General features: G+C 37.2%; 2 protein-coding genes across 2 annotated transcripts in view; both read right to left on the bottom strand.

Moving 5' to 3' along the window:
- Positions 1-3,760: 3,760 nt before the first annotated feature.
- Positions 3,761-8,691, bottom strand: LOC134848445 (myb-like protein X). The gene is made up of 3 exons (XM_063865910.1): positions 8,287-8,691; positions 6,707-6,829; positions 3,761-4,947 (listed from the first exon to the last, which is right to left on the bottom strand). Exons 1-3 carry the CDS (start codon positions 8,479-8,481, stop codon positions 3,838-3,840), a joined length of 1,428 nt encoding a protein of 475 aa, XP_063721980.1. The 5' UTR covers positions 8,482-8,691; the 3' UTR covers positions 3,761-3,837.
- A 70-nt stretch (positions 8,692-8,761) lies between these two features.
- Positions 8,762-14,395, bottom strand: part of LOC134848436 (E3 ubiquitin-protein ligase MIB2-like) — a 445,218-nt gene continuing 439,584 nt past the window's right edge. The window contains exons 2-4 of the mRNA XM_063865899.1: positions 12,387-12,462; positions 11,350-12,321; positions 8,762-11,213 (exon numbers count right to left, since the gene is read on the bottom strand). Of these exons, the coding sequence (XP_063721969.1) occupies positions 9,309-11,213; positions 11,350-12,321; positions 12,387-12,455 (2,946 nt within the window). The 5' untranslated portion in view covers positions 12,456-12,462 and the 3' untranslated portion in view covers positions 8,762-9,308. The remainder of the gene's footprint in view (positions 11,214-11,349; positions 12,322-12,386; positions 12,463-14,395) is intronic.

Here is a 14,395-nt window from a genome sequence, read left to right on the forward strand (position 1 = left end):
TTTTAAAACAAAGTTTATGCTTAGTCGACCTAACTTTCACAAATTTAATTCATCGTGTAAATTAGTATAGAAAATAGCGAGATATGTATTTAATTTGGTATAATCTGCAAAAGGAAAACAGGTTCAGTTCATCGGCAAACTGAGCATGAAACTGAGCCTTAATTTTTGCGTCATCAATGATCATAATGATCAACACAAAGGCAAAGCTTCGCTTCGCAAACTAGCGAGAACACGACAAAAAGCAGCACTAAGAAGTGCAATAAAAAGTGGAATAAACTTTTGAATTAGAAAATTCCGGCGACGTCTCGGATTCGATTTGCGACCTAGATATTACACCTAGAGTTTCACGCACTAACCAGTCAGCCAACGACGCTTTGTAAACACAAACACTAGCCAGAAATAAAACAGAGTACAGATGATATGAAAAATCGAACGCTACAAATCGTGATGATAGCAAAAGTGTCACCAAATAAGTGAACACTTTTAATGAACACAATTTTTGCGAGCTAGGCTAGAAAAAAAGAATGTTTGTACTAATAAACTACGCTTCGCAAGCTGGCTAGAGAAAAACATTTTCTTTTTACTGGTAGCAAGCTAGATAAACACCATTTCATTTCAACTTGAAGCCACATTATGTATAAAGTGTACATTTCAAAAAATTGCCAAATTAATTGAGTTAGAAAGTTTTTGAAATGGATTTTTTATTGTACTGTTGCTCTAAAAAACATCTTCGCTCGGTTCATTTGATGAATCAAAAATCCAACAACTGTCTTACCTTATATTTGCGACTTAGATTGGAAAAAGTAATCGTACTACACAGAGGCGAAGCGGAGATTCGCATTACTTGCGATACAACTCAAACATAAAAATACTTTAGAAGTACAAAAATCTGAAAAAAAAATGTTGAAACCCTATGTGTTTTACATTTTTCGTAGGTCTCACAAAAACTTCAATCTGGGCAAATATGCCAAGTAAAACATTTCAATTCTAAATTAGCAGCTGAACAAAAGGATGAAGCGTAAACAAAGACGACAATTTTGGAGCAGGCAAGAGTTGAGCCAAAAAAAATGTTTTTTTTTTGTGAAAAAGTTTCTCATCCCCTAAAAATACAATGAACAAGACTTATAACTATAATGAACATAGCCAACTGACAGTCGTACCAGGCTAATGACCGCAAAAAAACCAAAGAACTGACTTGCGTTTCGGAAAAAACCTCAACCTTCAAATTTCGAAAAAAAATAGATGGCTTAAACCTCTTTGATTTTCTAGAGCAATTTATAATTAGCACGATTTTGATAAAGGTAACCCAGTTTGAGAAAACTGGACCGTTGGTTTAAAATTTTATTCCGCTGGGAAATTTGATAAAAAAATCCATTTTCAAATTTAGTCGACGTTTTTCATGATTTTTACATTCGATAGTGGAGTTTGCCTTCCTTTTACCAAAAGAAATGTTCAACCTTATGAAGAAAACAAAAGTCAAACCGCCAAATTTTAAATTTGAGCCTGAACAGACTTTTTTAGAAAGAAAAACAAATCAACGCGATCTATACAAGAGCCTGAACTACGTTTCTTCGAATTAGAAAAACTGGCATGGTCTCGGATTCGAACGCTTGATCCTTCGCGAAAGAAACCCTTTCCTTAACACCATACTTCTGGACCCCCAATTTCTTGAAATCTACCTTCATTAATAAAGCAAGATCTCAAATGATTTTGATCAAGGTAACCCATGAATCTGAAAAAAAAAAATGTTGAAACCCTATGTGTTTTACATTTTTCGTAGGTCTCACAAAAACTTCAATCTAGGCAAATATGCCAAGTAAAACATTTCAATTCTAAATTAGCAGCTGAACAAAAAGGATGAAGCGTAAACAAAGACGACAATTTTGGAGCAGGCAAGAGTTGAGCCAAAAAAAATGTTTTTGTGAAAAAGTTTCTCATCCCCTAAAAATACAATGAACAAGACTTAAAACTATAATGAACATAGCCAACTGACAGTCGTACCAGGCTAATGACTGCAAAAAAAACCCAAAAAACTGACTTGCGTTTCGGAAAAAACCTCACCTTCAAATTTCGAAAAAAAATTGATGGCTTAAACCTCTTTGATTTTCTGGAGCAATTTATAATTAGCACGATTTTGATAAAGGTAACCCAGTTTGAGAAAACTGGATCGTTGGGTTAAAATTTTATTCCGCTGGGAAATCTGATAAAAAAAATCCATTTTCAAATTTAGTCGACGTTTTTCATGATTTTTACATTCGATAGTGGAGTTTGCCTTCCTTTTACCAAAAGAAATGTTCAACCTTATGAAGAAAACAAAAATCAAACCGCCAAATTTTAAATTTGAGCCTGAACAGACTTTTTTTAGAAAGAAAAACAAATCATCGCGATCTATACAAGAGCCTGAACTACGTTTCTTCGAATTAGAAAAACTGGCATGGTCTCGGATTCGAACGCTTGATCCTTCGCGAAAGAAACCCTTTCCTTAACACCATACTTCTGGACCCCAATTTCTTGAAATCTACCTTCATTAATAAAGCAAGATCTCAAATGATTTTGTTAAGCTAGTTGTTAACTAGAAGTCTACATTCCAGTTTGATAAGCGTAATTACACTGGGCTCGCTTAACTCGTTATGTAAACATATTCTACAGCTTCAAAATGCACGAATACGTAAAATTGGCGTGTAACATTTGGGACTGAAACAAGGATAGCCGGTTACTGTGCAAGTCTTAAACCAAAGTCTTATAAAAATATTAAAATGTTTACTCAAATTGGTATTGTTTTTTTCTGCATGTTGCGATAAAAAAAATCTGAATACAAAAAAATTAAAACTAAGGCATATTTGAGAATCCTAGTGAAAAAATTCAATTGGAAAACAGTTTTTGAAGAGGAATGACTAGAAAAACGAAAAAAAAAACAATTTTGAAATTTTTTTTCGAATTTTAAGTTTGATTCCCAAAATTGCGCGAGAAAACTTAAAAAACTACCTTTACTTGTGAAACTAAGTTTTCTCGGCTTAAATTAAGCTGCAATAAGCTATTGCAATTACTAAGTATCTCACTATTTAGCTCGAAATTAGACCAAAAATAAAATTTCACACCAATTTTTCTCGACACTGCGAAAACATTGTCAAAATTTTATAATGTCGTTCGAATCACGACTGAAAGGGCTGTAATATGATATATCATTCAACCCTATATGTACGATGATTTATTTACGATAATTTATGGTAGCTGATTTTTTGTGGAAAACTAAAAAAAACTAAAACACACCCGAATCCAAATTTCCCTCTTTTTTCAAAGGTCGGAACAATTAACTTAAGGCAACAGTTACCTTTGCATGCAAAAAAACTGAAAAGTATAGAGCAGCATTTTGTATAAATTATGCATTTCAAAATTAAAAAAGCTTGTAACATATAATCGCCAGATAATTGATAATAATCGTGCGGGTTGGGAAGAATTTATTGTGAGAATTTTAAAAACATTAGATCGACAAAATTAATGTTCAGAATTTTCTCTGAACACCATTATGATCATACTTTTAAAAACTTTTCTGCCTAAAGAAATACTATTTTACGCCATTTAATTGCCATCCTCTTTGACGAAATTCTGAGATCCACTTATGCCAAAACGTATTTTCAAAACTTTATTTAAATGAGTATACAAAGGATAAAACAATGAAAACTACTTATTCAGATATATAATCTATGCAGACCAACAATTCACTTTAATTTTTTGAGAAGTAGAATTGTATCAACAAGTTCCTCATTTAATTAGTTTTTCCCAAAATTGTTGATCTGATGTGAAAAAGCTAGGGTGAAGGAATTCATAATTTAATATTTACATTTCTTCAGCTGAATGTTTCACTTTGTCTCGCCTAGTTTTTTTGGCAGTTTTTATTGGTCCTTTGTTTCTGAGCGAACCTTTGAGGTTCGACTTCTCGTCTGATATTGCGGCAGTGTTCGGGATTTCTTCAGCCTCAGAAGACACTAAGTCAGCGCTACGTTTTCCCGCTATTTTCTGTTCATCCGTTTGTTCAGAGGCGTTAACTTTGTTTTCGTCAACACCGTCAGCTTTTGCCTCCAATTTCACGCGGTCTTCGATGTCATTTTCACTTTTCTCTTTCTCAGGCAACTTACTTTTTTCGCTAAAAAGTTCAGCTTTTGATTTTTCCGATTCTGACTGATTCTCCTGACTTTCTTCCGAGCTCAGTTCGCTTGCACTTTCTTTGCTACCAACTTCATTTGGGTCTCTCGTCTCAACTTCATCTGATTTAGCATCATTGGAACTATCTTTGGCATATTTCACTTCTCGTTGCTCATTTTCCACTGCAACGTTTACATCTTTATCTTCATTCGACGTTTTCTCAGATACCGATTCGAGTGATATTTCCTCCGCTTTCTCTGCTTCATTTTTAGTTCCTTCCTGGCTACCATCTACATTCTGAGCCTTCAAATTATCGTTTTTACCGGAGGACTCTGCTTCTTTTTTCGATATTTGACTACCTGGTTGTAAATTATTTTCTCCCTCCTTTTCTGAATCTAGTGAAGGCACATTTACTTTAGAACCTTCCAATGAACTGTCTTCAACTTTAACTTCAATTTTCTCGTTATCACTCAAACTTTCAGCACTCCCTTTAAATCGCTGAATTTCATCTGTTTTAGCATTATCTTTTGGACCAGTTTCTTTATCTTTGTCATTTAAGTTTTTGACATCTTTCGTCTGCGTGTCTTCGTCTTTTTCTTGATTATCACTCTTAGCTTCTTTAACAGTTTTTGATCCCTCTTCTTGGCTTAGTTTTGGATCTGTTTCGCCGGCTTCTGGAATTTGTTCACGTTTTTCCAACTCTATCGTTCTTGCGTCATTATTGTTGTTTTCTGTCTTCGATTTCACCTCCTCGTGGTGGTCTCTTAATCTTCGTCGCCTCTGAATAGTTTCTTCATGGTCCTTCTAAACAGAAAGCGTTGTAAGCCACCACGCCGAAAATAAGATTACCATTCGAACAAGCCGAAAATTAATGTTGTTATTGCAAAAACAGATTATTTGTTGTTATGAAATTATAAAATTTTAAAGTAATTTTCGTCTTCAAGATATGAGGTCTGTTGAAAGCATACCATGACTACATATTCAAAGGTGCAGTTCGAAAGCTTATGATCTCAAATAGCGACAATCTATCTCAATCAAAAATTACCTCGACAAAGAAAGAAGAACATCGCCAACAGACAGTTGGAACGAAGTCAAGTAAAAGAACAAGCAAACCACAAATGATTGAAATCATTTTCCAAAATCCAGAGAAACAAAGATCCCACGGATAGTTTATGATTGGCACATTTTTTCTTAAAGTTAACTCAATTTCTCTAACTAGATCAATAGTTATTTTTTTGATCCGCTGAAAATTTATGTCCATTTTTGAAACTAGAAGTCAATCACGTTTTCGTGACCTTTCTACTTTTGCTGTTCTATAATGCAGTTTCCCTCCCTTTTAACAAAGGAAAAGAACTGAAGTTATAGAACTCAAAAATCAAACCGCGGAAAACGAAACTTGAGCGAGAGCAAGACTTTTTCCTGAAAGAAAGCACAAAAACCATCATCACGACCAATGAAAATCAAAATCACTTTCTTTTACACTTCATAAATACATCTAAAAAATAAAATATGACAGGAAAAAAGAGAAACTGACTGGACGGGGATTCTTTTTCGTAACTTTGAGGCCTTTTTGCGAATTGCTCAATATCCTTAGAAGCTTAATTGAAAATTTGCCTCGTAATAAAAACAACAGCTAAAATTGTACAAGATTAGGTGAAAGGATTGATTAAATTAATTGTAAACAAGGTTTGATATGAAATAAACAGTCAAAATTGAAAAGAGAGCTTTTACAAGTTTTCGGACTTTTCCTGACTTTTTCAAACGAAACGAGTGAATTTCGTTCACTAGCACTAATAAAAAACACCATCGCGCATTACAAGGCACTTGCTACATTCCGTTCTTTGGATCAAGCCCAAAATCAGATCACAAAATCCCGGATATCAGTGTAATCTTCGAGTAAATTCAAAACACGGTTGAAAATTAAGAACTTGACTAATCTGACGACAATTACTTTTTGTGCAAGAGAGCTGCGAAAGGCCGCTAAAGCAGGAGAAATTCCCACCACCCGTATTCTTCACTGAGCCCACAATCTCAGATTTGGGAGGTTAGTTTTCAAGAAAAGGCACAAAGATCCAAAAAAAATGTCAAAAAACCAAAATTTGACTATTCCAGGGCAATAACTTTTTATAAATAAAAAATTGGCAGGGGAGCTTTTCAAGTTAGTTTTATTTATTGAAAACAAAATCTCAGATTTGGTAGGATAGTGTTTGAGATAACGAAAGAAAAATATTAAAAATATGGGTCAATTATTCCCCCAGCAGATTTTTTCAACGCCCATTTTTGAAAGTTAAATGCAATCACATTTTCTCGCGCCAGTCGCAAATTTATAGATTGAACATAATTTTCTTTCCTATCAGCAATTGAATTTGACTACCTAATAAATCAACAGTAAAAAATCAACTTTGAGCATGAAAAACAGAAAAAAAAATCAACTTTGAGCATGAGCAACTTCCCATAAAAAAAACGAAAAAAAAACTTAAAATAAGAGTTATCACTTCTTTCATATCACTTCACTTTTTAGATTCAGCAAAGAGACAGTAGTAGTGCAATGAGAGTGACAAACCATATGTTTCTCGATGAGGAACTCCCGGCCTCCTGTGTTCATGTTTTCTACGGCTGAGTACTTGCTCTTGTGGTGTTTGGGGTTCACTAGGGAGTCAGGGTTCAGACGAGACACTATGATGAACTAAAACAGCCAAAACACAGCACTTCACAAACACTATTTTCAACTGGGCAGTGAAAGTGCATTGCTGATTCTACCAAATAGTTAAGCTCAGGGGCGGATTGAAGCCCGCTCAACATACAAGGCTTCCCATGTTGGTACTATTTTACACAGAGGCGAAGCGGAGCTTCGCATCACTAGCAATATAACAAAAATGGCACGGCAGTTAGCCCAAAAAAGACGCAACCTGACTAAAAAAATGTTTAAAAACCCTTTAAAAAAATTGATTTTTTTAACGTTTGCCTGGAATGCGGGTAAGTTTAAGGGAAAATACTGAGAAAAACAACTGCCAGTGTTAAAGAAGCATTAAATATAAAATTCATTAAACAGATACTGAGCAGGCAAAACAGGCAAACAGAAGACGACTGTGGAGCCGAAAAAAAATTGAGCTATAAAACATTTTTAGCCAAAAAATAATTCTCGTCCCCCCCACCCACCTACCCGTCCGCAAGCACGAAAGCAATTTGATTATTTTGGTAATTCAAACGACGAATTATTAGGCAACTAAACAGGCATGCATCAGTTGAAACTTTTACAGCCGAATAACTTGAAAGTGAAAAAAAGCCGAAAAATCATAATAATAAGACAAAAAAGAAAACTAAAACCAAGAGTTGATTTATAACCAACAATAAATTTTAAATAGCAGACATGCTCAAAAAAAATCTGTTAAAAGTCATTCTGTTCTGTTGCTATCAGAACAGCCGAGCTAACTGATTCAACTGATCTTGTTAAACTAGTTGTTAGCCCAAAAAGTCTATATTCCAGTTAGATAAAGCTTGCTAATCGCAAACGTAATCACATCCATTTTAGGCCGATCGACCCTAAAAATTTTCTAAAGGATCCAATAAGCTAAATTCGAGGGTAGCGTACCAAAAAACGCACCAATAAACGTAGAAAAACACGATATATAGAAATTTCTCCGATTCAATCATTCATACTTTTGTGCAAACTTGAATAAAACTGAATTTTGGTAGCAACGAAAAAGAAAGAATATTAGAATTTATTTTAATCATGAACACCAACCTAGTATAAAACGAAGATCGCATCTTATTTAAAAAAACTTGTATGAGATCGAGTCCGGTACCATAAAAAAGCCCTTTCAGACTCAATTTAGAGGTTATTTCAAAAAGTTCTCTTCAAACGCATCAGACTAAATTACGAAAGCGGATACTCCAAAGAACTGGACTCTCAGTCTTAATTTCAGTCCCAACCCAGTCAAACTTTTGATCTATTTCTTGCAGCTTCATTTTAGAAACCCCTCGCGTTGCCCGATAAACCGAAAAAAAAGACCTGTTTAATACTTATCGTTCTGAAATTATTACTCTGGAAGAAAAATTTTGTAATCATTTCAGGGCAAGTGAGTAATTGTTTTGTTGAAAATGGCTATGAAAATAGTATGAAATTAAATTAATTTCGCTCACTTGTGCCATGAAGAAGAGAAAGCCAAACACGAGCAGGAACACGAGGTTCGACGCTATTCTGTTGCTCCCGAAGTCGTCTCCCCTCGCCCCATAGTGGTGGTGATAGTGGTTCATGCTCAGAGCCATCCCCCCTCCTCCCGCCGTTCCCATCCTGCGACTGCCAGGTGACCCGTACCACTTCCTACCATTGTACATCTCTTCTCCTCTGATGCCTTAGGAGATGGGTCTCCGCCGTCGGCAAATACAATGTCAGGTTATTTATAACCAATTCCCTTCCATTCAAGTTTCAAGAAATGTAGGCCTAATTGAAGTTGTTTCAATTTCCGTTGTAGCATGGGTGACACTTTGGTGGTATGAGAAAGAGTCAAACTCTAGTTCATTATCTGAAAACAGCTCCGGGATTGGAAAAAATATATATCTTGGGACAAAGCATTTCGCACGTCATGAACGTCTGCTAGAGATTTTGAAAAAGACGTAAATTATGCAATTATTAACTCTTTGTCGTGCAAGATATCGAATAACATACTTACTACACAGAGGCGAAGCTGTGCTTCGCAAACACTAGCGAGAACACAAAGTTCAATAAGTAGAAATTAGCCTCGAATTAGTAAAAATTCAGCTACGTATCGGATTCCATTTGCGACCTTGAGATTACGAGTCTCACACACTAACCACTCAGCTACGGTCGCTTAAGATAACACAAACATTAGCCACGAATAAAGCAGAGATCATATGATATGACATTTCCAATGCTACACATCTTGATTATAGCAAAAGTGCCACCAAATAAGTAAATAAATTAATGAACTCTTTCATTTGCGGGTTAGGTTAAAAAAGGAAGATTCAAACTCATACACTACGCTCGCAAACTCGCTAGGATAAATACGAATTAGTTTTACTTATAATTTGATAATAGCAGCCCTATGAAAGCATTTCAACTAAAACTAAAATACTTAATGTTTCAAGCAATGAACCGGCATAAAAAATTAGTTGAATATTTAGCAGGTCATAAATCGATAAAATTAGCCTGAATATATAGGTATGCGTTGCAAAATTCGTTGTCTGCAAATAGGGCATAGTTGCATTGAGTTTGCGCACTGGTCGCAAAATGTGTGACCACACGTAAACACAATATTCTTCTGCCTTTCTATGCAAATCTGACACAAAGCTGCGTCTTCAAGCTGCTCTAGTTTGTTTCTCAATTCTGCCAACTCCTCTGCTGTGTAATGTGATCCCGAGTTTCCTGCCACGTTGCTGGAAGTCGACGGCAAGATGCCTGTAACGTCATTACCATGAAGATCCAGTTTGGCCGTGATTGGTGTCTGGCATGTGAAGCATTTCTTCACGCGGGCGGCGCAGTGATTGCACACTACATTATGACTACAGGGCTCGAAGCGAATGTTTGCTTCCATGTCATCGCAAACTTGACATATCTTCTGAATTGTGATGGTCAGTTTGCTGTATGATTCAACCTCATTTTTGCACACCACACATTTCTTGAAAAAGTCAACACAATCCCCACATGAAACTACATGATCACAGGGTTTAAATTGACAGTTAGCAGGCTGCGAGTTGCACATTTTGCACTTAACTGAACAACTTGATCCTCGAGTATTATCCTTCACAAAATTTTCAATTATGTTCACGAGGTCAGGATCTGAACACATTTCAATGGGCGCTAAATTCGATCTATTCTTACACGCCTTGTACTTGACGCCTTTGCTGATAAGGTAACAAGCCATCAGTGCGTCTCTGGAAACTTCAGGATGCTGTGGTTCAAGAAGATTTTTAACCTCTTTGAAATCTTCTGGTAGCGTAGCATCGTCATAGACAGATAGCTTATTGACTTTGGCCAGATTTTGAAATAAATAGGCCAGTGCATTATTCAGATCCAAGTCCAAATGATCCAAGTTTGTTCCAGCTGCTATCAGCTTTGAAACTATGGTTAGACTAGAACAGCAAACCGCTAGCATCAAAGCGTTGAACTTTTTAGTCGAGACAGCATTAACATTTGCTCCGGATCCCAATAGCAAGTTAACAGAGTCTTCCTGATTGTGCAAAACAGCCATATGAAGAGGACTGAATTTACTGTTTCTGTCAATTACATTTGTTAGTTCAGGACACAGTTCAATTAACTTCGTAGAAACTGGCAAATTTCCTTTAGCACATGACTGATGCAAGTATGTCATATCTTTTAAGGTCTTCACGTTATATTCAACATTTGGCAGCTCCAGCAATCTCAAAGCCATTTCTGTTTTGTTTTGCGAAATGCAGTGGAAAATTGCAGTCTCGCCATTATTATCTGCAATGTTCACATCGCATCTTTCGTTCAATAGCATGTCAATCTTTACCATCTGATCACAGGATGTAGCTAAGATCAACGCCGTCTTTCCTTGAGTATTTTTCTTGTTTACATCGATCCCATTCGCACATAATAATTGCTTCATTATTTCAGTATTGGGGTTCAGAGTTGCCACATGAAGACCTGTGTTGTCCTCACAATCCGTTCCATTTATCTCGAAACTTTCGCAACCGAACAGCAACTTCAATACTTCCGGCGTATCCAGTTTTGCCGCAATGTGTATCGGCTGTCTACCGTCTGGAAATGTCACAGACGATAACGTGGCATCTTTTTTGAGCACAGCTGTCACCTGACTCGCGTCTGATGATTCAAGAGCTTTGAGAAGCTGCTCCATTTCAGGTGCCATGGACATTTCGTTAACTCGGTCACCATATGCTCCTGAGGTTGACACTCCTCCAATGTATGATGCGGCGTTCGCTCTCCCTGTAAGCGATGGTTGGAGACAGTTAACATGAAGAGTGTAATTTTTGTTGCGAATGCTGACATCAAATGTTCCATCCGGTTTCACGGCGCTGACAAATCCAGATGAACCAGCTATTTGCCCCGCTTCCTCTCGACTTTCAACCTGAATCATTTTCACTCTTATTACATAGGAGCTAATAAGATGCATTTCTTTATACTGACTCTTTTTGCTTATCTTAAGATATCAAAAAATCAAAGCGACTAAAAAGGCGAAAATAAAAAAACCACAAATAACATACCTGCTCCAGAAGATGGGCCACATTTTTAGTAACTACGACACAGTCTCCTATTTGAAAGAGCGGCACTTTGGTCAAAGCCGCCTGATGAAACGTCCATTTAACTCCATTGTCATAGATTACTCTCACGTCTCCTTTCTCTGTGATGCGATGAACACAACCAATCCGATCGATTACATCATTCATTTTCGGATTCCAACCTCCATGGCCCTCTTGCATAACTTTCAACAGTTCCAAATCAAGGCTGACTTTAACTCGCTCCCCCAGAACAAATGAGACAGGGTTAACGTTATTCGCAACGTTTAGTTGTTGGGGTGTTATTGGCATGTTGCTCAGATCAACAACCGGCAGATGATCCGGATAGTAATTTCCACCTTTGCTAGCTTTAACGTACTTCAAATCAACTTTGCCTTTATGTCCAATTCGATAAACGTTACTCAATCCGTTGGGCCAAGTCACATTAGCAACAGATCTGTATGTTTCATCTTCCCAACCCCTTATTTCTTGCACTTTACCTTGTTGTCCATCGCCACCGTCTTGATCATTCCAGTCCCAATCTGGACCTCTGAGAACTTTCGCGCCAGCAAAAATTCCTTTAGCTGTAGCTCTAGCCGAGCCTATGCGCTGCGGGCAAGGAATACCACTGCTTTGCGGGTGATCAAATCGAAAAAACTGATGCTTGACATCGTGACAGTCCATGAAATAGCATCGCGAGCATAGATCAACCAGACATCTCGTACACCTCCATTTGAAACCTTTTATGTCTCGCGTTTCACAGGCACAGCAAAGAGAGCCACAGTGCTCAACGCCAACGGGACCATTATCAAATATTCGCAAATCGAACGCATGATGATAACCGACTCTGTAATTTGTTTTCAACCCGTGATCCCAGAAAACAACAACAGTCCTTTCGGGAGACATCTGCCCGGGGCTTCCAACTTCCACTATTGTTCCAACATGACCTTCCCCTTCATCCTAAAAGCAACAAATCTTAATATTAGTTTTCCATAACAGTCTACGAATTTAATAAATAGTCTCACCTGATTACTCCATACCCAATCAGGACCCCTGACAACCCTTAGACCTACAATTTGTTGAAGAGTTTCCATGAAAACTGAAAAAATAAACATCCAAAATGGGTATAACGGTATAAAACATAATTGCGGCCGATTAATTTGACGAAAAATTATTTTAGGCCAATTCGCGATGGAAAGTTACTCCCGTTAAGGTTTATAGAGAAGTGGTTAAGAGAAACAGGAAAAACCCGGAAACTCGGAAGAATGTCAGAAAAATAGCATTCTAAGCATAAAGTCTCATTAGCATCAGTGATTTTACTTCTGGCATGAGGTTGAAGTCAATGGGACTGCTTCGACAAAAGTTGCCAAGAACGTTTGTAACTTTTTCAGAATCTACTTGAACTTAGTTGAATGAATTCTTTTAGTGAAACGGCGAAACAGTTTTGGATAATATAACATCGAAATCATATTCTCTATCACAAATGCTTACTTATAGAAAGTGAAATTCCTGTTGCTACCAGAGCAACAAGAAGCCTCATGAATATCTTGTAAACCCTAAATCGTACTGTTAGATGTTGCGGAAATCGAACAGTGCGTCGCCAAAAGTTCACACAGAAGCAAAGCGGAGCTCCAAATAAAAAAGACGATACTGTGTTCGCTAAGATGACTTTGCCAATGCGTTCAACAGTGTTCGTAGGGATGTTATTTTTGAAGCGTTCAATGAGCTCACGCCTGAAATTTTGTCGTTTGTCAAGTTATGCTACGAAGAAAATAGCTTCCCGAGTTACGGTGACTTCAAAATCGAGTCCGCTGAGGGTTTCCAACAAGGGGATCCGCTGGCTACTTTCGGATTCTCTCTGGTTATACACCCGTTACTCACAAGTCTGAACAGCGAGCTCAAGGCTTGTAACATTCGCCCAAATACTACATAATGACGGAGCGTAGAAAAAGCACCTTTTGAGGACTGGCTGGCGACAATTACCTTAATTCTACTCGTTTTTCACCATCTAGACCTAGCCAGTTAGTTTTCTGGTCTGTTTAGGGCTAAGTACAAAGTTACTATTTATAGGCCATCAGTCAAACGAATTTTGATCCGTTTTCGTTTTCTTGCGAAAATAACCACATAACTGGATCTCCAATCTCCATACTACGTAATTACTATTAAAAACACGGCTCGAAATCCAATATTTACTATGATTTTACTGACAGTTATATACTAAATTCATTGGGGATGGATTGATTTTTACTCTTTCTAGCTACTCATGCTCCGAAATACAATTTAAGATTGGGGTAAATTTAGCTATTCAGGGCATCACAGTAGCTAAAAACCATATATTACAGTCTACTGAGTCTCTGGGCACCGGGCCTCCAATTCGACTCTCCTCCTGAGGGTTGGGTAAGACAGTGCCGAAGTAAGAGAGTGCCGAAAACAAAAATTTGTTAAAGAGTGCCGAAAATGAAAGAAACTGACTTATTTGTCGTGAACTAATTGAGAAAAGAAAAGAAAGTTTTGTTTGCTCATCGATTTTGGCGCCAAAATTGAGTCTGAACAATTTGAAAAGAGTGCCGAAAATGAAAGAAACTGACTTATTTGTCGTGAACTAATTGAGAAAAGAAAAGAAAGTTTTGTTTGCTCATCGATTTTGGCGCCAAAATTGAGTCTGAACAAGTTTCAAGTGTCATTATTAATTTTCCCGCCAAAAACTAGCCTCTTGAATTGCGTTCCAATATTTCCCGCTTTTTTCGGCACTCTCTAACTTCGGCACTGTCTAACGCCCCCCTCCTGAGCTAACGCTCTTATCTCCTCAATCTCGTGGCACGGGAGGCTACGGATCCGCTCCGGCTGTCTCACTGAAGCCTACTTTTTTCCTTTCTGCTTCAGTTAACGATAAGAGCCTCCGTTTTTTCTCTTGTTTTTCTCGACTTGTTTGTTCGCTGTTCTCGTTCGTTGTTTTTTTTTTCTCTTATTCAGTCAAAATGGCCGTTTTCTATGAAATAATTTGTTGACAATTGAAATGTTTAAATTATAAAAT

This window comes from Symsagittifera roscoffensis, chromosome 1, assembly GCF_963678635.1.
Source record: "Symsagittifera roscoffensis chromosome 1, txSymRosc1.1, whole genome shotgun sequence".
In the NCBI taxonomy this organism is placed as follows: Eukaryota; Metazoa; Xenacoelomorpha; order Acoela; family Convolutidae; genus Symsagittifera; species Symsagittifera roscoffensis.